This window comes from Engraulis encrasicolus, chromosome 13, assembly GCF_034702125.1.
Source record: "Engraulis encrasicolus isolate BLACKSEA-1 chromosome 13, IST_EnEncr_1.0, whole genome shotgun sequence".
In the NCBI taxonomy this organism is placed as follows: Eukaryota; Metazoa; Chordata; class Actinopteri; order Clupeiformes; family Engraulidae; genus Engraulis; species Engraulis encrasicolus.
This window is the reverse complement of record NC_085869.1, coordinates 49716062-49743196: the sequence shown is the minus strand read 5'-3', so window position 1 is coordinate 49743196 and position 27135 is coordinate 49716062. Positions and strand designations below refer to the sequence as shown.

Here is a 27135-nt window from a genome sequence, read left to right as displayed (position 1 = left end):
TGTGGGTTAGTCACAGTGTGTGTGTGTGTGTGTGTGTGTGTGTGTGTGTGTGTGTGTGTGTGTGTGTGTGTGTGTGTGTGTGTGTGTGTGTGTGTGTGTGTGTGTGTGTGTGTGTGTGTGTGTGTGTGTGTTGCTGAATATGAGTCTTTATATCTGAATGGAAAGCGTGTCTGGGTAGATGGTGTGTTGTTGTCGGTAACGTGTTTACATAGGCGTTAACAGGATGTGCCATGAAACATCATTTTACTGTGAGTTGTTCATTTTGAATTTTAGCAGGCCAATCAGTTAGAATAAAAGAGCAGGTTTATTTTAAAATAAATTCACCTGTGTTACTTTCTTGCTTTTGACGCAGTTTTTTTGTTTTGTTCACTCACTGTTCCACAGTTTCTTTTTGTTACAGCTTAAAGGTTAACTATGATAATCCGGGTAGGTATGTGCATGCATTGACACATTTAAAATGCACGTCTTCCCAGATGCAAACAACGACAAATGCAGGGCGTTCTCCAGATAAACAAATCTCCAAACACAAAAAGGCCCATACCCCCAGGTGTGCTTTAATTATTGTGTTTTCAGTCTGCAAAACACAATTTTGCAGATGAGACATTTTGGTGCTGAAAAGTATTGACTGACTGTTCGCTGTAAAAAAAAACCTCAATTTAAGTAGCAGATTAGGTCTCATCATCACCATTTTGGAGACAGTAAATTCATGAATGAGGATCTAAAAGAAAGAGTTAAAAGGCCAAATGCCAGTATTGTTTCTGATACCAGACACTAGACACTAAGACGAAGACTAGTCTAGACACTTCAGCCAGTCTTACTTCAGTGCCTCGTGCTTCTGTTGGTCATCAGATAACATTCAACGCCACAGGTTTTAAAGACTGAGCTGATCAAACTTCATCTGATCGGTTGCCTAAAAAACCTTACTGCAATTAATGCCCAACTAGTTTTTCTTTCATGAAAATGAGAGTTGCTCTAATCTAATCCACTCCGTGTGTGCAAAAAAGCTCCAAACAATAATGAAACTGAATCGAAACTGAGCGAATGGAGGGGGTTTTATCCAATAAGTAATTACGGAAACATGGAGCACAAAAGCAAAGGCCATGGCCACTCCTTCCCAACAGGCCGCAGAGTGTAATTAACGCTTCAGAGTAAATCACTTATTCTACAAACACAGTGGCCACGACACAAGAGAAACGCACGCACGCACGCACGCACGCACGCACGCACGCACGCACATAAACACACACGTCCCCTTGGCACGAGTCCTTTGACTTTTTCCCCCAAGACCATTTGATATTTTAATGAGAGTGCAAGGCAAGGCAATGCAAGGCAGGGCATTGCCGAGGCAGCCTCAACCCACTAGCAACACAGTACACACTTCAAAATTCGTTGACCTATGACGAATCCCAGGGGGGTCCAAATCTGTGCACGGCACACAGCTCCCACCCCATGTGGAGAAAACAATTCCACACAGAGGTGAAAACCAGCACAAGTCACGAAGCCATGCAATAATAACTGGTTTTTTTTCTCACACAAAGACACCTTCAGGTAAGTTCCCTTTCTGAAACTTTTAATGACATACCACTGGTTGCAACACAATGGCTCATGTCTCTCAGAGCTGGTAGCCATCTTTGTGCGTGCTGTCTACAAAAGGTGTCTCAAAGTGCTACGAACATTTGCCTTTGGTGTAAAATGACAGTTCTTGACACCGTTTGTCTAGTCTAGTTCTTTTAGACACAATGCAAAGTGTACACAGCTGATATCCTATTTCACCCCTGAGTTGACTTGAGTTGAAGCTACGCTTCGGTTGCATTCCTAACTAAAAAGTAAATAGCAGTGCCGTGACAGGCAGCAGGAAAACGTTTCGGCGGCGCTTTTCATAATACAAAAAAAGACCTGCGAGGTTGACAAACTGGTTTAATCTGAAGATCCCGAGATCTTAAGATGTATGGGAATGCATTGGGCATGGACCGAGCGAACAAAAGCCCCAACTATAAATCTGTGAAATTACACCTGCAGGCGAGAGAGTGCATAACTACTAGGTATAAAATCATCACCTCTTTGTTGAGCCATCTTTTCTTCTCTTCAGTCAACCGCCCTCCTGCCAGCTGCACAACACTCTGGCATGTGAAAAGGCTGTGGCCAGACATACCTGTTTCTTTGGAAGAGCAGAGTAATGCACCTTTCAACTTGTAATGATCCTTCATTAAAACACTTAAAGACACGGGCGTTGGTTTCTTTCCGTGTGTGAAATGAATGCGTGTCCGCTTTTGTTCGTGCGACTGTCAATCTGTCGTGTCAAGTCAAGCTAAAGAGTTTTTCTTGGAACACTGTGCCCCTCACTTACAGTGCAGCAAGAGGTAAAAAGAATATGGAGACTTGTCCTCAGTCAAGATCAGCTGGCATTGTGCCACTAGTGCAACTGTTGACACTGAGGGTGCCAGTGTGCGTGCCTGTGTGTGTGTGCGTGCGTGCGTGCGTGTGTGTGTGTGCGTGCGCGCGCGTGTGTGTGTGTGTGCACGCGCTTTTGTTTGTGTGACTGTCAACCAAAAGTTTTTTTTCTTGGGACACTGTGCCTCTTACAGTACATCAATTTTACAGCCAGAAGTTTGGAGACAGTGTTCTGTCAAAATACAGGTAAGCAGCCTCGTCAAGAAGCAGCCTCGTCAAGTTCAAAACCCTAACCCTAACCTCTAGGGACTCAACTGTAGTGTGTTGTAATGGCCTGGTAGCTCAGCTCAGCTCAACTTGGAGTGATGGGCAACCCAGATCCATTAGTTTACAATTCAGTGCCACATATACCAAATGAGCTGGTCCAGGAGCAGAGTTATAGGGAGGGCGAGCAGGGCCTTTGGCCCTGGGCCCAGGGCACTCTTGTATTGGAGAATGGGGTGAGAGTGGGGTAGCGGTGAGGCAGCGGAGGGGTAGCTAGTGGTGCAGTGGAGTCAGGGGGAGGCGGGGGGGGGCTTATTGTGTTGAGGAGCTCGGTGTCTCTGTCAATGTCCTGATTAAGACCTCAGAGGGACAGACTGCGGGGGAGGAAGAAACGGTCCACAGGGGTGAGTGGGCGCTAGAATGGTGTGTGTGTGTGTGTGTGTGTGTGTGTGTGTGTGTGTGTGTGTGTGTGTGTGTGTGTGTGTGTGTGTGTGTGTGTGTGTGTGTGTTAGACACAGGCTCAGAGACGGTCCACTGGGGTGTGAGTGGGCGGTAGAAGGGTGTACGTATGTGTGCCTGTGGGTATGAGCATGTGTGTGTGTGTGTGTGTGTGTGTGTGTGTGTGTGTGTGTGTGTGTGAGCATGTGTGAGTGTCTGTGTGTGTGAGTGTGTGTGCGTGCAAGTGCGTGTGTCCCAGCGTGCGCCTGTGTGGAGATGAGAGGGGAGGATCGGCCGCCCGTTTAAACGGGCAGATAAATCTCCAGGCGGGCAGAGCATAGCGCAGCTCGTTAGTGGAGGAGATCCAATGAGGATACAGAGATACAGGAAGACAAGACTCATGCCTCTGAGCGAAAAGAACAGAGGGAGAGGAGGAAGAGAGGAGGAAGAGAGAGAGGACATGGGCGGGAGAGAGAGAGGGGAGGGAGGGATAGAGGGATGTACTGTGGGAGGCAAACACAAGACACCCAGCCCAACTGTCGCATGCTCTCCTCAGGCAAAGCCGTCTCCGTCAGAGCAATGGTTTGCAACAGGCTCTCTCTCACACGCACACGCACAGTTTTTCTACCAACGATCAAAAGGAAAACACCACATTTGTAATTGAGAAATGAAATCAGATTTCCTCGAGAAAAGGCAGTGAGAGGCATCCTAAAAATTTGTCAGATGGATGAAACTGGGCGGTATTACAATGACGGGAGATGGCCTTGAAAAGGCCTGTCTGCACTCATCAAGGGCCTATGATTTTCATTCATCATTACACGTCTACACACACACACACACACACACACACACACACACACACACACACACACACACACACACACACACACACACACACACACACCTCTATGAACACGGGACGGGAGGCATGGGTAGATCAGTACAATTTGGGGGACACTGAGCTTCACACAGCTGCCCAAAGCAAAAAGTATGACATCCTTTGGCTATGGGATCCCCAAATTGTTTACTTTCAGGGGACCGATCAGTTCAAGACAAGTTTATGGTTGCCACAGTTGGTTGTTAAGTGGGGAAAAACTTTGCAGTAGCAGCACAAACAAGCCTGGATGTGTCCGTGTTGCGGTGAGGATCACAGAGGTCAAAATGTCATAAGGTTGAACTATCATGACAACGCCAGTCTTCTGGACTCCCCCAACACCAACGCCCACAAGCAAACAGGAAAAAACGCACACACTCTGCACACACACACACACACACACACACACACACACACACACACACACACACACACACACACCAGAGGTATGGCTTTAACACCGTAACCCTCTGATGTCTTCCTGGTAACGAGAACACCATGACTGACACTTGCGGCTTCACAAGCTCACAAGAGGAGATCTCACAGGAACGAGTGAGGAACTAACAGGTTGAGAGAAGAAGAAGGGAAAAAAAGAAGTAGGGCTGCCTTCCCAATGACCTCCACCACCCCACCACCACCATCTCCTCCTCCTCCTCCTCCCTCCTTCCTGTTATGTCAGAGGCCATCTCCACCGGTCTGCTGCTCAGCTCGCCATCGAAACAAATCACAGTCAACCCGGTCACACCAACGCCATACATCACTTTCTCTGTCACATGGCAACGAGCGAGCGAAAAAGCCCTCGATTTTCAAAACCAAATGACCTCAATGGGAAAGAGTGGCCAGCCAGGCTCGGCGTGTGGCGCACCCCCCACCACAGTCCATCTGTCAGCCCAATATGTACCCGGTGGCTGCTGCTGCCAGCAAGCGTGTATTATTGTACGAGGTGAGGTGGAGCGCTCCTGTGTGTGTGTGTGTGTGTGTGTAAGCAGTTTGCAGCAGTGTAAATGTCAGCTATATGGACAACCATGCACGTTGACACCAAGTTGCGCTCCGTATGAGCAATGTCCTCTAAAAAGGTCTTCATGACCATGTGAGAGGGAGCCCTTTAGGGCATTCATTTGTGTCTGTGTGTCTGTGTACATTTGCGTTTCCCCAATATTGTTTTCACAGCCAAGTAAGGAGTCCTGTGTGTATATGTATGTGTGCGTGCGTGCGTGCATGTGTGTGTGTGTGTGTGCGTGCGTGCGTTTGCACATGTGAGTATGCGTCTGCACCCTGACTGCATTAGCAAAAGCAAAGGCTTGAGCCCCAGCAAAAGTACAAACACATCATGCACAATTCAGACGTCTCCACCCGATTATGAAAACAAAAACAGCCCCTGTCATCTGCAATTGTTCCCCCCTTTGGAGTCCTGTTGAGCCGGGAGGAAAAAGCAGACAGGCTCCTGAGGGAGTCTAAGTGTTTGATGTCTGTGATCTAAAAGATCGCTTCATATAATATTCCACAGAGAGGGACCCTGACAATGTATTCATAAATGCTGGCCGGTCTTCCACAGTGGGAGAGAGCGATAGAGGTCCTTGCAGGCGTCTCTGCACCTCGGCCAAGGGCCTTTGTAGCCCCAGAGAGCTTCTTTTGGCATGCAGGTCAGGCCGCAGCATACCCCATCAGCAGCAACAACACCCCTCTACTTCTCAGTCTTTCTTTCTTTCTCTCTCTCTCCTTCGCACTGTTCCTCTCCTGCTCTCCCTCAACCTCCTAAAAACCTCCGCAAAAAACTCCACAGGCAACACCACCTCTCTCTCTCTCTCCTTCTCAGGCTTTCTCCATCTCCTTCTCTCACCCTCTTTTCCCTCTCTCCTTCTCCCTCTCTCTCACCCTCTTTTCTCTCTCTCCTTCTCTCTCTCTCTCTCTCGCTCTCCATCTCTCTCTCCTCCCAAAAACCTCCAAAAAAAAGAGCCTCCTCCACACAGCCCTCTTGGGAAGCCAGGCTGAATGGGGCCCTTGTCCAAGCAATGGCACTCTACTGTGAGGGGGGGGGGGGCAGCAAACCAACCTGTTTACTCAGGGACATCAAATGTCCATCCGAGCCCAGGCCGGCACACCACACTGCTCCCCCACAGACTTATGTATGCATGTGATGCGATGATGACACTTTACATCAAGTGTGTTAGGAGTGTGTGTGGGCGGCGGTGGTGGAGGTGGAGGTGCTTGTGAGTGTGTCTGTGTGTGTCTGTGTCTGTGTGTGTGTGTGTGTGTGTGTGTGTGTGTGTGTGTGTGTGTGTGTGTGTGTGTGTGTGTGTGCGCGCGCGAGTGCATGTGGATGCATCATCATTCAATGTGGTCATCACCATGGTTATCATTATGATACACCTGCAGTGTGAGTGAGTTTCAAAGTTTTATTTCGGATGACATTTCTTATTAAAATGTAGAACTCGTCACAGAGAAAAAAGGTCGAAATGTTAAGTGTCCTTCAAGCTAAATAAACTAGGCCTAAATTACTTGTTACAACATGAGGCCTGAGGGAATGTGTGGAAATTTACTCACATTTACCGACAAAGAGGAGGATGAGGAAGAGGAGGAGGAGGAGGAAGAGGAGGAGGAGACGCACTTGTAATGCTTAACAAGTCATTTTCTTGCTTTTCAGCCGGGGGCAAAGTCATCTGTTTGTTGATATGTGGAGGAGTTTTTTCCCCCGCTGAATCGGAAATGAGGAAATGGTGGAAGTGCTTCCAACCTAAGGAGGTAGTACACGTTATTATACCATACACATGTTGGGGTACAGATGGCACTGAAGGGTGAAGAAGAAGACGAGTTCAGCTGTTATCTGTGGCGCGCAGAAGCAAGACGACGCAACAGCTCACGGTGGCTTTATCAGGAGTCTATTTTCTCATTAATAAGCTAAATTGAACACCGTCCCTGCGACAGAGACGCCGCTACCCTTCACAACTCTCTGGAGAGCACTTGTCCTTTTGTGGCGCCCTTTTCACAGGGAAAAAAAACTCAAAAAGACAGAAACGGGCAGAAATGCACTGCTGCTGCATTCATTAAGAAAACAGAAGAGTGGCGGAAAGCAAAGAAGACATACAGGGAAGGAGTAAAAAAAAAAGCAAAGGTAGAATTATGTGCATCACAGGAACAATTCATCTCCTGCATGAACAAACAGTTTGTGTTTCTGTAAAATGCTGCCCCACAGAGTGAGCAACAATGTGGGCCTAAGATTACGTGTTACACAGGAACAACTGATGTTAGCTTATGCTGGCCAGAAACCTAAGGATAGAATTATGTGTTACATATTCATTCACGGCAAGAACAAAGTCAGACAACGGCTGTGTGAAATGAGGCTTCAATCACATAGTGAGCAGAGCAGTGCTTTTAAAAAAGCAGCATGTAGGCTACTCTCCAACCCCCTCACTGCAGCAGTAGCTAGTGTAGCCCCTGAGAGGATAGCATAAGATACGGACGGGGGCGTCTCTCAAAATGACAGTGCCCACTTGATTGGCCATTAATCACTGTCGCAGTAGGGCCCTAGCAGAGCAGAGCAGAGCAGAGCAGGAGAGATTTGGGACGGCCTTTTGTGCCACGGCTGCACAGCAAGCTACTTATCACCATAGAAACTAGTGGCAATCAAACTAAACATGCTAGCTCATAGAGGAGTAGGATGGAGGCTGTCTGTGCAAAACGTTAGCATTAAAGAACGTTAGCATTAAAGAGCTTCTTGTACCACAGAGGATGTGAAGGAGGCAGAATATGGTAGATCTGCAACAACTTTGAGACAGTTGGGCTAACACTAGTGCTCTCATGTGGAATCATCTGTTGCGAAGGCGCGGCATGACAACATTGATGCATGCTAGCCTAGTGTGCAATAAGCCTCTGGCTGTGTGTTTTAGGTGAGCACCCCACTGAGGCCTCAGCCAATTCTGGGTTATAGGCTACCAGGGGTATGTAGCCTACATCTAACAAGTCTGTTCAGTATTCATAAGCACGCAGGGAATAGGGCCTTGCTTGTCGTCACTTGGGATGTTTCCCAGTGGCTGGATTGTAATTGGCATAGACTTCAGGCTAAATTCAAAGTCATTTTGCCAGATTTTGACCCAATTGGCATTCACCTCTGAGAGCACTACACTTCCTACGTCAACACCACTACCTCATCATGTTGTTGATATATTAGGCTTCCCCCAAAAAACCCTCTTGGCAGCAAAGTCTCTGCTCTTGACAAATCATTTTACAAATTCTTTCAGCTTTATTTTTCTCAGTGTTTGCTGGTATTAATGTTGCTCTTCGTAGTACTTATTTTGTGGTTTCTGTACTACCACCACTGTTATTACCTCATAATAAATCGCAGATCAGATTATAGATTCATCACACGTGGCTACTGGTTGCTAGCCAACCAGCTACAGGTTACTAATTGGTTTGTGCCTCAAAATGTTATCTTCACGACATCAGTGAGCCCTTGTGTAACTATAACGACAACGACGTGTAATAGTAAACTTGAAAACATTACCAATATTAATTAATTTCTCAACAGGAGGTTGTAAGACAATAGATGCAGAAAACATAAAAGTTTCTTCTGACTACGTCAAGGTCTTGGGATGTTTTTTTTATTTGGCCTTCTGCTAAAGGCCATGAGGCTACTTTGAGCTGAACACCCCGATCCTCTTGTTCAGTGCCAGTGCACTAGCATACTTCTAATTTGCAACCCTCTTTTGTCCAGCAGACTCCTTGCGATATCTCAGCTTTTTGTATCAAATTCAATATAAGTGGTCACAGTGATTGAGCTGTGCGGCAAAAGACCATAAGAGAGTAGGGGGGAGTAAAACGTAATTATGGCCTCATCACTTATAGATTTTGTATAAATGGAGTCAATGTGGGCGGTAGGGGGAGTGTAGATCGGAATGGAACGTGTGAATGCAACTAAAAAGGCCTTATCGACAAATCTACTCTTCACTTCCAATGGACATGCCATGCATTCAAGACCTAGACTTACAAATTCAGAAAAGAAGACGCCGTCTTTTTCAAGGGTGTCCAATATAGGTGTTATTCTTCTTGCGTTTCGCATCTTAATGATTCCGCCAGGCCTTGAAGCAGTATTTGTTCCATGCTTTATTGTGTCTGCATTGGCAGCTTTGCTGTGAACTTGCAATAATAATTTCTTTATTTTTTTTTTCACCACATTTTCACCTCTCAGGTCTTCTTCAGGTTGCTGGCTCTCATCTTTAGCCCTTAACACTGCACTCGGGCAGACGTCTCCTGTTGAAGGAGAGGATTGTGCACATCACAGGGAAAGGTGCAGGACGAAGGGCAACTGTAGTTTTCAGGGTGAGAAGTCCGCACACTTAGAATCCTTTTTGTTGTATTTTATTTTTTCATGGCAGGATAACGTTTCGACCTCAACAGTCTTCTTCAGACGTCTCCTGTTGCGTTGATGTGTGCATGGCCCATACACCACCACTCTCCAGGGCATGTTTATAGGGGAAAGTGTAACATAGGCTTGGCTTGCTGATGCATTATTTATAAAAGGCAGTCGTTAGGCTGTCTACTTAACATCATCCGAGTCCCTCATATTCATTTCCAAGAATGCAGAAAATCTGCCATGCTGCTCAGAAACAAATGCAAATGAAGAGGATTGTGCTAGCTAGTCATCTTTTTTTCAGAGGGGGGAGGAAACTGAAGACCAAGATGTTATCACAGAACTACGCCCCTAATAGAAACCCGCCAAATGGGGTCCAATTTGTATAAATGACATCTACAAAATCTCCCTGATTGGTTTTAGTTGACATCAAATGACTGTGCTGCTATTCATTTAATAAGCTTGATCATGTTTAAAGATATTGCTCATCAGCGCCGATGGCGGTTTGGGCATCTGAGAGAAGCCGCTTGCTATTCCCCAATGGATACATCCAGTGTACTGAAACCCCATCCAAATGGATTAACCGTTCCATCAGATGATTTTGTTGACAAACACAGCCAGAGAGAGAGAGAGAGAGAGATAGAGAGAGAGAGAGAGAGAGAGAGAGAGAGAGAGAGACAGACAGACACAGAGAGAGAGAGAGACAGAGAGACAGAGAGGGACAGATGGACAGAGGGACATATGGACAGAGGGACAGATGGACAGATGGACAGAGGGACAGAGACAGCTCTCAGTCTTATGTCATGCAGGGTGAAATTAGGTGGGAAGATTCAGTGCCAGAAAATGCTCCTTTCAAATTATTAATCTCTAGGAATTCAATGAGAGGACTTGATGATTAGAACTTCTCCATCACATAACCCACAACCCCCATTTTCTTTAATGCACCAGCCCTGAAGAGTCACTAACTTTCTGCCTCGCCTTTTTTCCTTGGTGGCAATCGGGATGGGATGTAATCAACCTCCATTAATTCTTAAATCTCCCATCAAAATGAAGTGGATAAAGACTGGAAATTAAACCGAGCAAGGACCAGTTCATTTTGCCACTTGCCACAGAGACAGATAAGGGCACATTAAGTTTAGATTGAACTTGTCTATTAAGCCATGGTGGACTGATGAATAAAACCCATTAGCTCCTTTGCTTGTTTTACTATAGAAGGAGGCCTTATACTATAGTATAGCGTCTTCAGCCCAATCTTAAAGCAATACTAATGGTGCGTTCCCCAGGGTTGGGAGATGGGATGTTTCTGACCTCCTTCTTGCTGAAATGCATTGGAACGCCTGTTGAAGTGGAATGTTCAAGTCGCGAGCTGGGGCAAAAGCGAAGCAAACCGACTTCGCCCCCTTGACTATCGTGATGTCATCACAGCAATGGCAGCTCACAGTATTAGGAATAGTTTATGTTGCACATCACCATTCTATGGACAAATAAAGTTGATTCGGACAGGTTAACGGTTGCAAAACAGCCTGTTGACTTGTGTGTAGTTATATTGACATTGCGTATTTCAAAGATGAAATGCGGCTGAATGAAAATAATGCATGATGTTGTTTACATTGCTGACATCTTTGAGAAGTGGATATGTAGGTTTTGTCCCTCCATGTTTGTAGTTTGTTTGACTTGCTGGTTGGAACGCTTTCAGGTGGGAGGTAGCTGCCTTCTTGTTGCCTACTAGGAAGCTCCTACCTCTGGGGAATGCACCATGAGTCGTTTTCAGCTTTGGTCGCCCTACAGGTGGGAATTGGAATTGTTTCATTCAATCTAAAAAGAGTGTGCTCGATCCCCCAATCAGTTATAGACCATGTTAGGTTAGCAAAGTGAATTCAGAAGTGCTTTTCATCCTGTTAGAACTTTATGTCCCATTAAAAACATTCTGGAACATTATTGTGCTGTTCAAAAAAGCTATGTGGTGTTGCATTAACATGATCAGAGGTAGGAAGAAAGGGGGGGGGGGGGGGGGGGTCGGTGCCATAAAGTCACACAGTAGCAAAGAAAAAGAAGAAGCTGAAGCGGAGCAGGTGTGTGGCCCAGAATGAGCAAAAGGCTTCAAAGCAGATATTTGTTACTGAGAATTTCGCCGCAGGCTACCGGATGAGACGCGGCGAAGAGGATTGTATATCATTTCCCGCTCTTTTGCAATGCACTTGTTGTACGGCGAGGAGAGGAGGACGCGTAAACCTGAAGCACCTTAGATCACAACCTGCCGGCCCGCCCGGGTCTTTTGCTTGGCAGCTCACTTTGCCAGCCGAGATAGTCCCAAGCCCCCGGTCCTGGAGGTATTAAATCACCAGAGCGTGGACAATGTTCCCACCGCACCCCACAAAGGCTTTAACACCCATCTCCCATAGTTTTGTAGGGGCTCGCCCACCGCTCTAAAAGGGCCCCCTTTCTTTGGCTTTTGGGGGGCTTCACCATCAATACCATCAATAGAAATAGTGTTCCTCCCCCCACAATGGGCAAATCAACTGTGGGAGCGTTTTTTTTTTTTGCCCTCTCCCTCTGCCCCCTCCCTCTCTTTCTCCCTCTCTCCCTCTCTCTCTCTCCCCTGCTCCATCTCTTTTTCCTTATTGAAGCCTTGCTTCCCTAAACAGAGTACCCAATGGAGAGAAAGGGCACATGCCTTCACGTCTTCTTACGTACGTACAACCAACTGCACTCCCCCACTTTGAATGCAATGGGGCTGTAGTACGACAAAAAACAAAAAGGGGGGGAAATAGCCATGAAAAATAAAGCGGGATTTTCCGAAAATACAAGAAAAAGAAAAAAACATACAGAGCTTGGTTATTTGAAGACCACAACAAGTGGCTTTCTGGTATGCGAGCTTTTCCAAACTATATAAATAAATAAATAAAGTAAAAACAAACAGTAGACAAAATGAGTTGTTCAGTCAGTGCATCTGTCAACAGCGAGATAGCAGCAGGAGCAAACAGTAATGATAAGACAATCCCCCCGCACATAAACAGATCTCTTGTCAATCACATCAAGTATTAATTAGATCAGCAGACGGCGCAGTGTGGCCTGACCATATCGCCGGATCCCATTTCACAGGCGGAGAGGCAGCTACGCCAGCGGCCAGCCAGCCGTCAGGACCAGATTACAGTCGTCTGACACAAGCCAGACACCAGCCAAACGCGGGCAGCAGCGGCTCATAAGGAAAAACAATGAGCGGTGGCAATTTATGAGCCAGTGAGAGCACCCACCATCACACTCCTCATCCATTAGTGTCCGATCCACTTTATTTGGGGTGAGCTTGCAAACACTGTGGACAGGCGATAGGCACAGGCTGACATATCCTTCGGATTTACCCTCATTTGTCCCACTTGCTTTGGGAGCCAGCGGTTCAGGACGGGTCTACAGTACACAGCACCCTACAGTACAAGACCCATTTATGCCCCGTGAGTGAAGGATGCAACTCTGTAAAAAGTCACGGTAACCTTTCCAGAGTAAAAGCAATCCCAGCCAAGGCTGAAGTGGCAGACAAAATAATGGCGGAACGAATGAACAGAGTGTGCCTAGTGCATTCAAAGCCATTTTCTTCCCACCTTTGGTCAAAGTGGACCATCAGAAAATAAGTGGGCATGCCCCACCACTACCACCACCCCCACTTTCCCCCCTCATGCTGCAGACACTACTCTTGCTTTATTCTGTTCAAGTAGGGCACTACACTAGGTCCTTGATGTAGTCCATTTCTTGTCGTAGGAGATTTCATTGTTGCTGGAGAAGAAATTGTGATGTTACTGCACAGCTTTACACAGAAAGTTCTGAACTTTTTTTTTTTTTACTCCTGGACAGGTCTTTTGTGACTGTGCAGACACTGTTAAAAGTTGCTGATAAAGTCATGGCTGGAGGATAAAACGATGATTTTGTGATGGGATGCGGTCTGTTCACAACAATACCTCATATCCAGTCTCAAAACTTCACACTTTTTCAACTACCCTAAAAGTTTGCATTCATTTGCCGTCGTGTTTCTCTCCAAACATACAGCACATATCCATTGCAGATTGCTGCATCATAGATGGAAATAACTCATGAGTGTGCTACTATGAACTAAGCACCTTGATTATCAGAACTGCGAGTGGAGCAAAGGACCATAATTCCTATATAAAATACTTAATCTGACATCGTCGTATCTGATCAATGTCGACTTGACTTGCAAATCTCAGTCCAGTTATCCATGTGCCAGTCACTATTAACCCATTTAAGCCTAAAGCACCTGCAAAAAACACCCACTGAATACCTAAGCCCATTTTGGGAAGAGATGCCCTCAGCCTATAAAAACATAAATATCTCAGCCTCTGAAGCACATAAAAACATGAAATAAGTTGCACCTAAAAGCAATGGCCCTCATCTTGCATTGAAGGTGTTCATTCAGCTCTAACATAGGCACATTTGTAATTTAAAAAAAAACTAAAATCTCAAGAGCCTGAATGTCAATCCAGGTGCATATGCCAATGCAGTGTATACGCAGCATCAGGCTTGAAAGGGTTAGTCTGATATTCTCATCTCATTTTTGTCATTATGAGAAAAACCTGAGTCCAGCTTTCAATGCTCTACGGTATCCCTTCAGCGTAGGAGGATGCATCTCGTCTCGACTCTGCTCTGCTCTGCTGTGCTCTGCTCTGCTAGGCTCGGCCCTGTTGTTCTGTGCCTTAGGGAGGCACGTCGGTGCCAGTCACTGCCTAGCGGAGGCTTTCAGGGCGTCTTTTCATTGTGTTGCTGCTGCTGCTCCGTTCCTGCCTGCCTGCCTGCCTGCCTGCCATTTCTTGGAATGCTGTGCCACCAGAACCCTTTGGTAAGTACTGCGCTCGGAGCCACAGAGGGCAGAATACGAAGCACTGAAGTCCATGGAATAAAAAAGATGGTGCGAAACACAAAGAGAATTCTCTGTCTATGCATCGGTCCATTTATATTACACGCTAGCTAAGCATCTGTCTATCAATCTATCTATCCATCCATCCATCTATTCATCTAGACACCCGTTTAGTCATTCACCTATCCGTCTATTACTTTAAGTACATGCTTTGGCTAGCTGGAGACTGATCACATCACCACAAAGTACATTAAACAGATGAGTTTATCCAGACGAAAGCAGTGAATTAAACTTTCATTTGGGGGTAGACCAGAGGTGTATTGTGTTCGTACAAACAGACCTCTGTGCAGCAGGTCTGAAGGGCTGAAAGGGCACACTCGGCACTTGCAACCCGACTCCCCCCCTCCTTAACCTGGGTCATTAGGCCCTTACTACCTCCGGTTAAAAGCTGCACAATTACCTGCCACTTGTCCCATCATTACCCACATCACCAGTCAAACGTGTCTTTCGAGGCCCAGAGAGTTTGACCGTTAACTAACTTTTTGATGATGCTGCTGGCCATTAAAACAATACAGGAGAATGGACGATTAACCTGCATTGTTAAAATAGTTATCGTGAAGCATAATGAAATGAGTTTTCATTGCTGAAGTGGAAGTGCGTACGAAAAGCTTTGGAGTTTTAAACTCTTAAGGGCAAGACAGAGCGCCATTGGGAAATCACGGAAAAGTTTCGCAGCTGGTGTAGTAGGAGGGGAGGAGGAGTGGGGAGTTTTTATCTTGATACCCAGGCAGCAGTCCAAACGTCTGCAATAGATCTTTCCACTGCCTTATCTTGCAATGCATGATACCGAGCCCATCCAGCCAGAAGTCAGAAATACTGTACCTTGGGTACCTTTATCCTCCTCTCCTCCTCCTCCTCACCATCCTTTTTCTTTCTTTCTTTCTTTTTCCATATGGTAATAATCGGCCCGGGCAATTTCTCCGATTCCCTTCCATAAAACTTTCATCTTGTCCGGTTCTCCTCTCAATCGATGCCACCACACTAGAAATAATTCAGATGGCACGTCTTAAATATGCACCAGTGAATCTTTGATGAGGTCCAATGAGTCATTACTGGTCGCAACTTATTAATGAACAGAAATTATTGATGCCGATATCAGATCCACGACGGGAACACGACGATGGATCCCATCCCCACCCCCCTACTACCCACTTCCTCCATCACCCCTCTCCACTTTGTATTATCCTACACCGTTACTATGGAGTCAAACAGGTCCTGCTGTCCCTCGTCTTCCCTTAAACAGCTCTAGGTATCCATACACTCACACCGTCGTCAGACCCCCAGATTCGCGCCGATGGATCCCACCTCCCTCTACTGACCTCCCATCCTCCTTCCTCCTCCTCCACTTTGCATCCTCCTACTGCCCGTTGCTATGGTGCCCAACAGGTCTCATTGCCCCTCGCTTCCCCCAGCAATGCATACTTACGCTTAAGGCGTCGAACACCCCCCACTCCCCACTGAGCTCCTGGCCTGGCCTCCATTAAGAGCCCTCATAAGTTCATTAAAGATGAAAACCTTTCGTTCCACTTGAAAGGGAGGCCTCATTCATATCCACACCCTGGCCAGAGCACTTGAGTCAACTCCGTGTGGGTGGTGGTGGTGGTGGTGGTGAAAAAGAGAGGCAATATAAAAGAGTGTTGGGTGGGGAGGGGTGGTTATGATATATGATGAATATTAATAGTCACATTTGTTTAGACTGAGGGACAGGCTTGAAAGGACTGGCCAGACAAATGAGCACTCCGGCTGTGCGAGGTGTTCCAACAGAGCTGTGGCAGACACCAGCACACACACACACACACACACACACACACACACACACACACGCGCACGGACGCACGGACGCTCGGACGCACACACACTCACACACGCACACACACGCACACGCACACACGCACACACACTCTCTCAGACTCTCCAACACGCTCAGTTGCTCACATCTCTCGCTCTCTCTGACACACACACATACACAAAGGGTTCCCAGACAAAGTCCTTATCACATTTCCCCCCCCCCCCACCCCCCCCCCCCACCCCAAAAATGATGACAGGCCTATGGCTGGGGCATCTCTCATCTTTGAGAAATGAGTCAGGATGAAAATATGTGCGTGCCTATTCATCAAGCCTTGCCACAATGCAATACAATGCAATGCCATTACGGCCCCCTGCATGAGGTTCAATGGGACGCACAATGAGGATGAGAATGCAGCACACAATCAGGCAGGTGCCCAGGGGGTCTGCTAACACGGCAGGAGAGAGAGAGAGAGAGAGAGAGAGAGAGAGAGAGAGAGAGAGAGAGAGAGAGAGAGAGAGAGAGAGAGAGAGAGAGAGACAGAGACAGAGAGAGAGAGAGAGAGAGAGACTTGTCCAGGTGGCATGACAGGTTGGCTGGTTAGTGGTGCCTGCCTGCTGAACGGGAAATCTCGCCGGCAAATTGGGCACCTTCAGATGCAGCACAGAAACCATTCACAGATATGCATAATAACATAATCCTGCACACTTTCCATTCCTCAAGCAAAAAATGTAATCACTTTGTTTTGGGCAACCGACCCTTGTTGGTTGTGGAATGGACAGTGTGCCGGACTTGAATGATAAAACCTGACTTAACTTTGGTGATATCCAACGCACCTGTCTGAGCACAGAGGTGTGCAAAAGCGTACTTTGCTGAACAAATGTAGGCCTACATAAAAGAAAGCAGAATGATGCCTGGGATTGTGCACAATGCTCAGTTAAAAGCCACCCAGACCTACTGTGCCTTACCACATCCTTGCAATCTTACAAAGTGTCTCATATTTCATATGCATAACCCAAACACACAGCATTCCAGTAACCTGCCTATCTGACTGAGAAGCATGCACAAGCTATTCATGTATTCAGGGCAATGTACTTGAGAGAGCAAAACATTCGGTGATGGTGAGAGAAAGAGAGAGAGAACTAAACATATTTTTCCTTTGTATGTGTTTATTCACTTAATCTAATTTGTGAAAAAATGCTTCCCTCTGAATGATTTAATCTCAATAGCCTGCTGCATGTTTTACAATTGGTTATTTCGATGCGGCTCATTAGACAGGCAACAGGTAGACACAGTGCTTCACATTCTTCCATTTTATGGCCCATGAACTATGAAACATGAACTATGGACTGTGCCGTTAACTTAAGAATCGTCTACTCTGCTGTTCTAAAGAGTTCAATAAAATATCATGCAGCGCATTCCCACGCGCAACAGTCGCATCGCACGGGTGTCTGCCCTTGCTCTCCAAACGCGCGGAGACGCATACATTCAGGCAAGGGCCGGAGCAATGACAATATATTGATACAGCTGCTTCTCGTCTTGCCAGAACAGATGTGCTGCTGGCAGTCACACAGCCAGGACAGGTCGAGAAACGATCCATCAGCCTGCTCAGACAGGCCATGGGACTGTCCAAGACACTGTGCCTTTCCCCCCATGCAATGGAACATTGTGGGGACTGTGTTGGCTGCAGCACTCTGTGTGCACAACTTTATAACTTGCTCGGTTTGGAATGCAATGGCGGGATGGAACATGAAGGTCGACTGTCTCAAAACACATTGCGCACTATGGTCTTACATTGGCAGAGACCTCTGAATTGTTGTGAATGATTTGAAAGAATATCTTAGCGCGCGCACAGCTGCTCGTTCCTGCCCTCTACTGCCAAGGACCGGAGTGGCCGCTGACATTCAGCATGCATCCAGTGTTCCTTTCAAACTTTCACTAAAAAGAAACGTTGGTAAACAAAACACTAATCTCTGTTAAATCTCAACATAACAGCATCAATCAGCAGTCCAGATGACATGCCATCTGTCGTGTATGCCATGTCAGATACAGGTAGCGCGCGCGGGTTGTACTGTGCCAACACCTAGCCATTCGCCAGTTATGCACAGTAAAATGTGAAACATTCACTTAATACAATCGATAAACATTTCGGCTATTGCTGTGCACTATGTAGGCTACTCTTCATAATAGAAAGTCTAAGTGTAAGAAAGTGTAATTTTACATTACAATCAATTACAATACATTACAATGTAAAATTAAAGGTAAATCATCCTCTCCAAATGAACTCTTTCCATAACCCACACACGGTACATGAACGTCTTCTGTTTCTGAAGACACCCGGTCGTTGCATAGCCCTGAGCTCCATTTTCGTCTATAATTGACATAGCCTATACAAACTTTGCATATTTGCACGTTGCTTACCGTGCTCAGAAAGCTGATCACTCATACGGTGTGGGCAAGCATTACTGTTCTTAAAACACTAGTCTTATTTCGCAGACGCATTTTGTGCTATTCGTAATGCTCTGAGAAACAATAAGTCGACACATTGCGTGTGCACTAACAATAACTTGAGTTTCACAACCTTAGCAGAAATGACAATGCTTCGTAAAAAAAACATATATTGTATTCATTGCTCACAATAATGATCAACAACACGTTTTGCGCATTATCCTTAAAACAAAAATGACTAGCGGGCAACAATGGCAAACACAATGCGTTTAAGACATCGCCAACAGAAAATGTGCTGTCGACTTGGACAATGTTACTGATACAAAACTACCTTAACCCACCAAAGAATTCATTTTAAACGATCTAGACATCGTTTGGACCGTGACGGCGTTACGGTTCCAAAGCTCTCCAAACCCATTCGGGTCGGATCCTAGGAAGATACGTGAGTGGCAAGTGAAGCTGCATCCGTGGGATTAAAAACATCTTCGGCCAACATGCTGTCTTTTGTGGGTATAGTGTAGCACTTATACATCTGACACAAGAAATGTGCAAGAGCAGATTATAGGCTAAACCTGCAATTAATAAGCCTGCCAAATTCCCATTTGAAATAAAAGTTGATTGTCTATTGTTGTTTAAATTCAACCAACGTACTTTTTGCACATGGACTGGCTGCTGACAAAGGCATCCTCACGGAGAACATCGTGTCAGGATAGCAATCACATTTCAGAGCATGAGAATGTACTTTTTTCAACTTAAATATAAAACAACATTCTCACTGGCACACAGCTCTAATAAACAACTAGCTAACCCTGAATTTTCTTGTTCTTGTGGATGATGGCAATCATCCACATGGTGAGCACTTTGACAGACACTGACGACCGAGTAGACAAATAAAGTTCACAGGACTCCCTTTCTCTCAAAACGCAAAGAGTGACCCTTCTTAAATCAAATACAATAAAATCCGATGGTCGGCTTACCTTTTTACGTTGGTGTTTCCTTAAACATGTACAGTAAAGGCAATGCACAATAAAGAAAGCTATTTCGTCCAGCACTCCGCGTTGATGTATCCTGGTTGTGTCGGTGCTTCGTACAGGACGACCTGCAGCTGTGAACTGCGCGCTCCTCTCCAGATGAGACCACTACAAGACTACCTGCAACGGACGCGAAGAGGGGGGTTCAAAACCCAGACGACGCGGAACGGAACCATTGCGAGGTTGTCTAGTGGGCTTCACTCTCATGTTGTGTAATCACCGTGTAACGTATACACAATTCGTAGGTGGATATCACTTGTATGTTGTATTATCGTGAGTATTTTTGTTCCCTTTGTGAAACTTACATTTCACCCATTTGTCACGATGGACTCGCCCATTCTGATCTTACAAGAGGTGCTATAGAACAATTAATTAACTGTTTGAGCTCTTTACTGCCAACTTAAAATTTCAAATGGATAAAAACTATGCTTTAACATCTCCCCCTTACAGAAAAGCCATGCCAGAATCAATTCCTGAAACAGCTGAATAACCTCTCTGAAAATCAAAGCGTAGGCAAATACATTTTCAGTTAACAAATGGCACGTCCACACCTTAGTAAACGCTACCATTTCAAATCTGGCATTCTTGTAGCTTATGTGAAACATTTGATCAGTCACCAAACTGTTTATTGAGTATTTTTTTTTTTTAAATGGGTTGCGTGCCCCGTCCAGATCTAGGCTATTGCATCTCTCCAGGTGGTGGCACCAGGTAGCGCTATGAAATACTGGGCAAGCTCAGATTTTTAATGAATTAAAGAGTAGGCCCACTGTTCCCAGTGTAGCGCACAAAGATTTATGCGTATGCATAGGCAATTCTGATGAATTCCAACAAGTGGATATGTTTGACCAGGCCTATAGAAAATACGTTTTTGACAGACCATATGATTTATTATAGGCCTAGTTATTATGTATGCTGCGCATTAGCCTATTATTTCATCTTACATGCGCGCATGTGACATGGGTATCAAAAAGGCAAAGTTAAATAGGAAGTTGGACTGTTACTAGTAGCTGTGTTGCACCATTGTAACTACATTTCCCAAGACCGTTTTCGATCTCCCTCTGAATCGATGGGTGAGGAATTGCGCTTGCGCAGCCAGACGTGGCAGCGGTATCATGGCTTCTTGGACCCGCCACGAGAGACGGATGAGAGATCTCGAGATGTTCATTCTCGTTTTGCTGGTAAGTCGCCAGGCCTTATTGGAATACTTTATGATACTAGCCTGTTACATGCAAAGGCACGACAACGCGTTGCTTTCGTTAACGTCTGACAATCATAGCTCGCAGTGTAACCTTTTTTCAGCCAGATAAAGTTGACAGTCAAGAGAAGGCGAGACCACTGATCATTTTAAGGTGAAGTTGGCGTATAGACACACAACGATGAAACATGATAATTGTTGCATCGCTCTCCCCATTCCCGTACCCTGTGGAAAACAGATATGTAAATAAAACGCATCCAACGCCTGTAGTCTGCTGTGTGACGAGTGTGAATGTAGACATTCCAACGATTTCTAAACTCGAGCAATTCAGTAGGGCAGTTGAAATCTGCATGGCGTGCAGAAAATATAAATCCGTGCTTTTCATATGTGTGATTCCGTTGTCGCGTTTGTAATGCATAACCCGCCTGTGAAAAGCAGATCTGAAAGGACAGTAGCGCACACGTCCTCTCACTAGCCCTTGATCTTGTGACAGCCGTGATTGCTACATTGTATCGAGCGATGTTACCATACATGAGACCAACTACTTCAGCCTTTTTAACGGTCTCTCCACCAAAACCTTTCTTGGTAGGCGTGGTCAAATCACTTCCTATCGCTCCATGTTGAATGATGTTTGTTTGGATGCTTCAAGTTATCAATGACTTAACCCTTGCCTTGTTGCACTTTTTTGGCTACTCGAATGACAATGGCAGACGAATGAGGTGGGACGTCCTCTAGACTGGTGCAACTCCATTCCATTGCTGGAGACCTGTTAGGTTACCCTAGGTGCCCTCTGCTTCCATTTCACACAATCTATCATGCATAAAATGTAGGTCTCCTGTCATTATATTAAGTACATGGCTTTAGGATAGGATTCCGTTGTAGCTCTGCTGCCACGTCATTCCAATGCAGTTTTCTTGGATCCTTTCCTGTTCTACATCCTGCTTTGTCGCTGGCAAGGCAAACAAAGGTGGGTTCTCTCCACTGTGTCACGGAAGTAAGAGGCTGTGCTTGTTGGGCCAGAGAAATTTTCGGGATGGAGTCGGAGCCAATACATTACAGGGAGGCCATCTGCAAGCAACCCCCTCACCCACCTCTCCCACCCGGCCACCCCCTCATGGCAACACAGCCTGTCAGAGCAATTTCTCAGATCTCTTAATCTGAGAGAACCCCTCCCCCCCCAGCTTTCTGTTCTTCTGTTCTCCCTCCCTCTTACCCACTCTCTCATACTGCCCTTCATCTTGGCCAATCCAAGTGGAATTGCCAGAGCTGACAATTTTTTGGGAAGGGGGGGGGGTCCTCCTTAACATTAGTGGTAGTGGTGGTAAGTGCTTACTCCAACCCGGCCCAGTCGACCCAGAGGAGAACCAAGCTTTTGTCTCTTTTCTTTCCCAGGTATGCCTCTTCTTCATCTCTCTCTCTCTCTCTCTCTCTCTCTCTCTCTCTCTCTCTCTCTCTGTGTCTGTGTCAGACCTGCACAGCTGAGATAAAGCACAGCTAAATGTGCAGCCATAGCAGAGGAGAGCAGAGCTTGGCTGCTGTGGTGTACTCTTTACACTTGCAGCTATATCGCCCCCCTGCATCAAGCCGAGTCGCTGAGATGGACAGTTATTGGTGGCGTCATCCCCCACTCATGCGCACGCACGCACGCACGCACACACACACACACACACACACACACACCAATACATGCAACAACAACAAGACACACACACACACACACACACACACACACACACACACACACACACACACACACACACACACACACACACACACAGACATGCAACAACAAGACACACACACACAGACCAATACATGCAACAACAAGACACACACACACACACCAATACATGCAACAACAAGACACACACACACAGACCAATACATGCAACAACAAGACACACACACACAGACCAATACATGCAACAACAAGACACACACACACACACACACACACACACAGACCAATACATGCAACAACAAGACACACACACACACACACACACACACAGACCAATACATGCAACAACAAGACACACACACACACACACACACACACACACACACACAGAGACAGACAGACCAATACATGCAACAACAAGACACACACACACACACAGACCAATACATACAACAACAAGACACACACACACAGACCAATACATGCAACAACAAGACACACACACACACAGACATGCAACAACAAGACACACACACAGACCAATACATGCAACAACAAGGCACGCACACACACACACACACACACACACACACACACACACACACACACACACACACACACACACACACACACACACACACACACACACACACACACACACACACACACACACACACACACACACACACACAGACCAATACATACAACAACAGTAGCACAACTCAACCACACACACACACAGACCAATACATACAACAACAGTAGCACAACTCAACCACACACACACACACACACACACACACACACACACACCGAGTGCAGGCTCTGGAAAGTCGGCTCATTAATCAGGAAAATGACGAAGCCCGCTCCACAAGCGGCGGGTATTTGAGGCGAGGCGAGGCGAGGGGAGGGGAGAGGAGGCGAGGGGAGGGGAGGGGAGGGGAGGGGAGGGGAGAGGAGGGGAGAGGGAAGTGCTGATTCAGTATGGCTGCCTATAACCCGAAATGGGATGGCATTATGATGCAGCTTTGTCACCGGCATGGGGACAGACGCACCGCCAGCGTGGCAAGATCCGGGTGGCATCACGATTCACAACGCTGTTTTGTGAAGTGTGGCGCTCTGCTCTCACACCCACTCATGCACGCTAATCTTGCACGGCATCTGTTTATGTTGGTGGCATGCTGCGGTGTGACCTTTCTTGATGGTTTAGTTGAGGTCACACGTTGAAGAAACCTTGTAAAGCACCAGAATCTCACACAGTGTTCCGCTTCACTCCACACACACACACATTTATCTGGGTACGTAGCACCATGTGAATTCACTGTCTGAAGACGTGGTTTTATCAGCAATCCTTGCTCGTGATTTGAGAAACCACTAGTCTGTCATTTTTAATGACTTGCTACTTAAACCACTCACAGATTCGACAATACAGTTACAGCCTCAGAAAAGCCCGCCCAGCGATCTCGATTGGTCTGTCAAAATCCATGTCGTCTGGAATACTTTATTCCTCCCAGATTAAGCATGTGAGTGGAGCTGTGTGGAAACGCTCAGATCTGTCAAATGACAGGTGGTTACAGATGTGTTGTCATTGACATAATGTATTGGACATCTTCTCAGGTAGAATCCTGCCTAACCATCCTGTGGGGTGAGGCATGTCCATGAGCAATGGTGTTGACTTGACATACTGTTTTTTCATGGCAGTGCTGTGAGCAGGCCTATACTGTAGCTTGACCAAGTGCACACATTTTGGCTAGACGTTAATAACATGGTGAATGCAAATCCAATGCATGTAGACCTCAGTAGAGGAATAAGTGTTTTTCAATACAGCACAGCTGTGGGTGCAAAACAATGTGTAATAGGACGGGTTGGTTCTTACTGAAGGTCAATCCCATTTGGAGACGGCAAAAACAAAGGTGTTAAGGTTTTTATGTTCGGACAACAGCCAGTGAAAGCTCTGAGATTTATCAGAGTTGTAAGAGAGAGAGAGCGAGTTAGGCGTGGTGCGCACTGCAACCACACAGATAAAAAAGCAGGGCAAGGCTTGGAAACAGAACGAGTGCTGTTGTTGGACTGGGCACCCACTGTGAAGGTTTCCTTGCCTTACCTGGCGCCTGGAAAAGAAGCTCCTAGTGGAGAAAAACCCAGAGAGCAGAATAGATTATAGCGCACTACCAGAGGAGTGCATCATAGGCCCTTGGCTAACATGCCATTTCACACCTCTCTCTCTCGTTGGATGAGTCACAGAGAATGGGGAGAGCCAACAGCCCATGCACACACGTTATTGTATCTTTCCATCCATTTAGTGTGTGTGTGTGTGTGTGTGTGCGCGCGTGTGTGTGCGCGCGCGTGTGCATGTGTTTTCTCAGCTACAGGCTCAATCTGGTAACATGACACACATGAATGAGGTTGTCTTCTGAATGAAGAGCTGAAGGAGGAGGAGGAATGGGGAGCGGTGGTGGGTGAGCGGTGTCCTTTCTAAAGTCATCCCAGATGGGGTGTGACGGAGAGGGTGAATTTGCACTGCAAGGGCACGCCACATCAGCCTAAGTCCTTTATACTTTCCCCCACTTGCATTCACACTGTAGTTGACACCGAATCTCCATCGCTGCTGGTGCAACAATGAAACTGTATTCAAGCACCGTATTATAAAGCGGCCTGTCAGTGTTTTTGATGGTGGTCTACTAGTCTCCATGGACTACATGGAACTTATAAGCTTGCTTGATGCAGCAATGTGCGTTAACTCAATCAAGGTCTTAATTTAATCTGCACTGCCATGGTCTTGACGGCACTTTAAGGCCATATGGTTGGAAATATCCATGAATATGTAATGTGTAGCAGGGTTTTCACTTATGTGCTGAGGTGTGTGAGCGTGTGTGTGTGTGTGTGTGTGTGTGTGTGTGTGTGTGAGCGTGTGTGTGTGTGTGTGTGTGTGTGTGTGTGTGTATGTTCGTGTTCGTGTTTGTGGTCCTGCCCTGCCCTGCCCTGCCCAGGTACATGCATGCATTTGATGGGTCAAAGACCATTTTCAGGTCATTTTCTCCGAATTAGTCATGTGAATTCATTTTACGAGTTCCCTGCTTGTTAAAGTGTGAAGCAACATGCTGTGTGTTTTGTCTATTCCTAGGCTATTTGAGAACACGCACTTTGCTCCGTACCCAACGTTATTTCCTGCCCTAGGAATGTTAAACAGTTCTAAATCATCCAAATAGCGTCAGGGATATTTTTGATGACTTTTTAATTCTATTTTCAATACACAGTACATTCTTGTGCTCTGTGTGTGTGTCATTAAGGGACTGTTTGCCCTGTAGTTAATAATCAAGTTGAAGAGGGAAAATAAGCAAGCCGTCTGGACAGCTCGGAGAGGGAGAGATCACGGTAAACACTGCCAGATGAACACGGGCCCTTGAGGTCTTTGTTGAAGTACACATGCAAACAAGCTACAGTACCGTGCTTCCTTTCTGCCCGTGTTTGCATTGCATGTTAGCAAATCCTGCTCGCTCTCGCTCTCTCTCGCTCTCTCTCTCCCTCTCCCTCCTTGTCATCATTGTTCTCAGTCACTCAGCCTACCTCAGGTGATTCAATACTAATTTATTTCAGTCATAGGCACTGCAGTGTGTTGCATTGCATGTAGTAGTATGCTGTGCGCTATGGCGTGCACAGCTCGCATGCAGCAGTCAGTTCTCTTCTCTTTTTCAATTAAAAAAGAGAAAGGAGGAAACCTTGCGGTGCCCTGTTGTGTGTGTGTGTGTGTGTGTGTGTGTGTGTGTGTGTGTGTGTGTGTGTGTGTGTGTGTGTGTGTGTGTGTGTGTGTGTGTGTGTGTGTGTGTGTGTGTGTGTGTGTGTGTTGCCCTGTGGCGTACAGTGTGTGTGTGTGTGTGTGTGCGTGTGTGTGTGTGTGTGTGTGCGTGTGTGTGTTCACCCCCTCATGAGACTGTGTGGTACAGAGCGGATGACCGTAACAAGGGTGGCCTTGTGCGGGTCTCCTCTTGTTAGTAGGATAATAGCCTCATTCACCCTGGCGGCCTGCTGAAAGGCGGGGAGAGAGGGCCTGCTATTGTAGCAGGTAAGGGGACGGAGATAATTGCCCCTGTAACCCCACCCCTCACCCCCTCTGCTTCTCTGGCACCGGGCCTGGGTGGGTAGTCTACTCTACAGTACTGTACATGCAAAAAAAGAAATTGGACTTGAACCACAGGACTGAGCCTCTGAACGGACTCTGTTATCCCCATTTTTAAAATATATACATATGTTTTTAAGGGCTTTTTTGCCTTTTTTTCTGACTGTACAGTGAAGGAGAGACAGGAAATGAGTGGTGAGAGACAGACGGGGAAGGATCTGCAAATGACCCGAGCCGGAATTGAACCCGGGTCATCGGCGCACTAACCCAGTGTCCTACCGTTAGGCCTCGGCAGGGCCTGTCATCCCCGTTTTTAATTTACCGTCATGTCCATGATCTTGTGCTCTCCATGTCTGTTGGTTGGTCAGAAACTGGTTTGTTTACACGCGACACGACATAGGTCTGTTGACCTTGGCAATGACATGGGTCAGTGATTTGATTTCATTTTTTTTGTGAATTCCTATTATTTTGCCCAGCAAAAAAGAAAATAAGCTCACAGTGATGATTAAACCTGTGACCCCCACCACCCCTTATCCAATCCCTAACCCTCCTCCTCTTTGGCACAGGGCCTGTGGTCTGTGTACTCTACTGTATGTGAGGATAGAACGTGGACTTGGCCATAGACTTGAAGCAGTTGAA

General features: G+C 46.4%; 2 protein-coding genes across 6 annotated transcripts in view; one reads left to right on the top strand and one right to left on the bottom strand.

Annotated features, from left to right (window-relative positions):
* sema5ba (sema domain, seven thrombospondin repeats (type 1 and type 1-like), transmembrane domain (TM) and short cytoplasmic domain, (semaphorin) 5Ba) overlaps positions 1-19842 on the bottom strand; it is a 240864-nt gene extending 221022 nt beyond the window's left edge. For 2 of the 5 annotated variants that reach the window (XM_063214197.1, XM_063214201.1), the window contains exon 1: positions 19450-19842. The gene's annotated coding sequence lies outside the window, so the exon portion shown is untranslated. The remainder of the gene's footprint in view (positions 1-19449) is intronic. The other 3 variants (XM_063214200.1, XM_063214199.1, XM_063214198.1) reach the window with 2 other exon arrangements.
* A 749-nt stretch (positions 19843-20591) lies between these two features.
* The window catches only part of pdia5 (protein disulfide isomerase family A, member 5), an 85047-nt gene continuing 78503 nt past the window's right edge, over positions 20592-27135 (top strand). Inside the window, exon 1 of the mRNA XM_063214196.1 lies at positions 20592-20681. Coding sequence (XP_063070266.1) covers positions 20616-20681 — 66 coding nt within the window. The 5' untranslated portion in view covers positions 20592-20615. The remainder of the gene's footprint in view (positions 20682-27135) is intronic.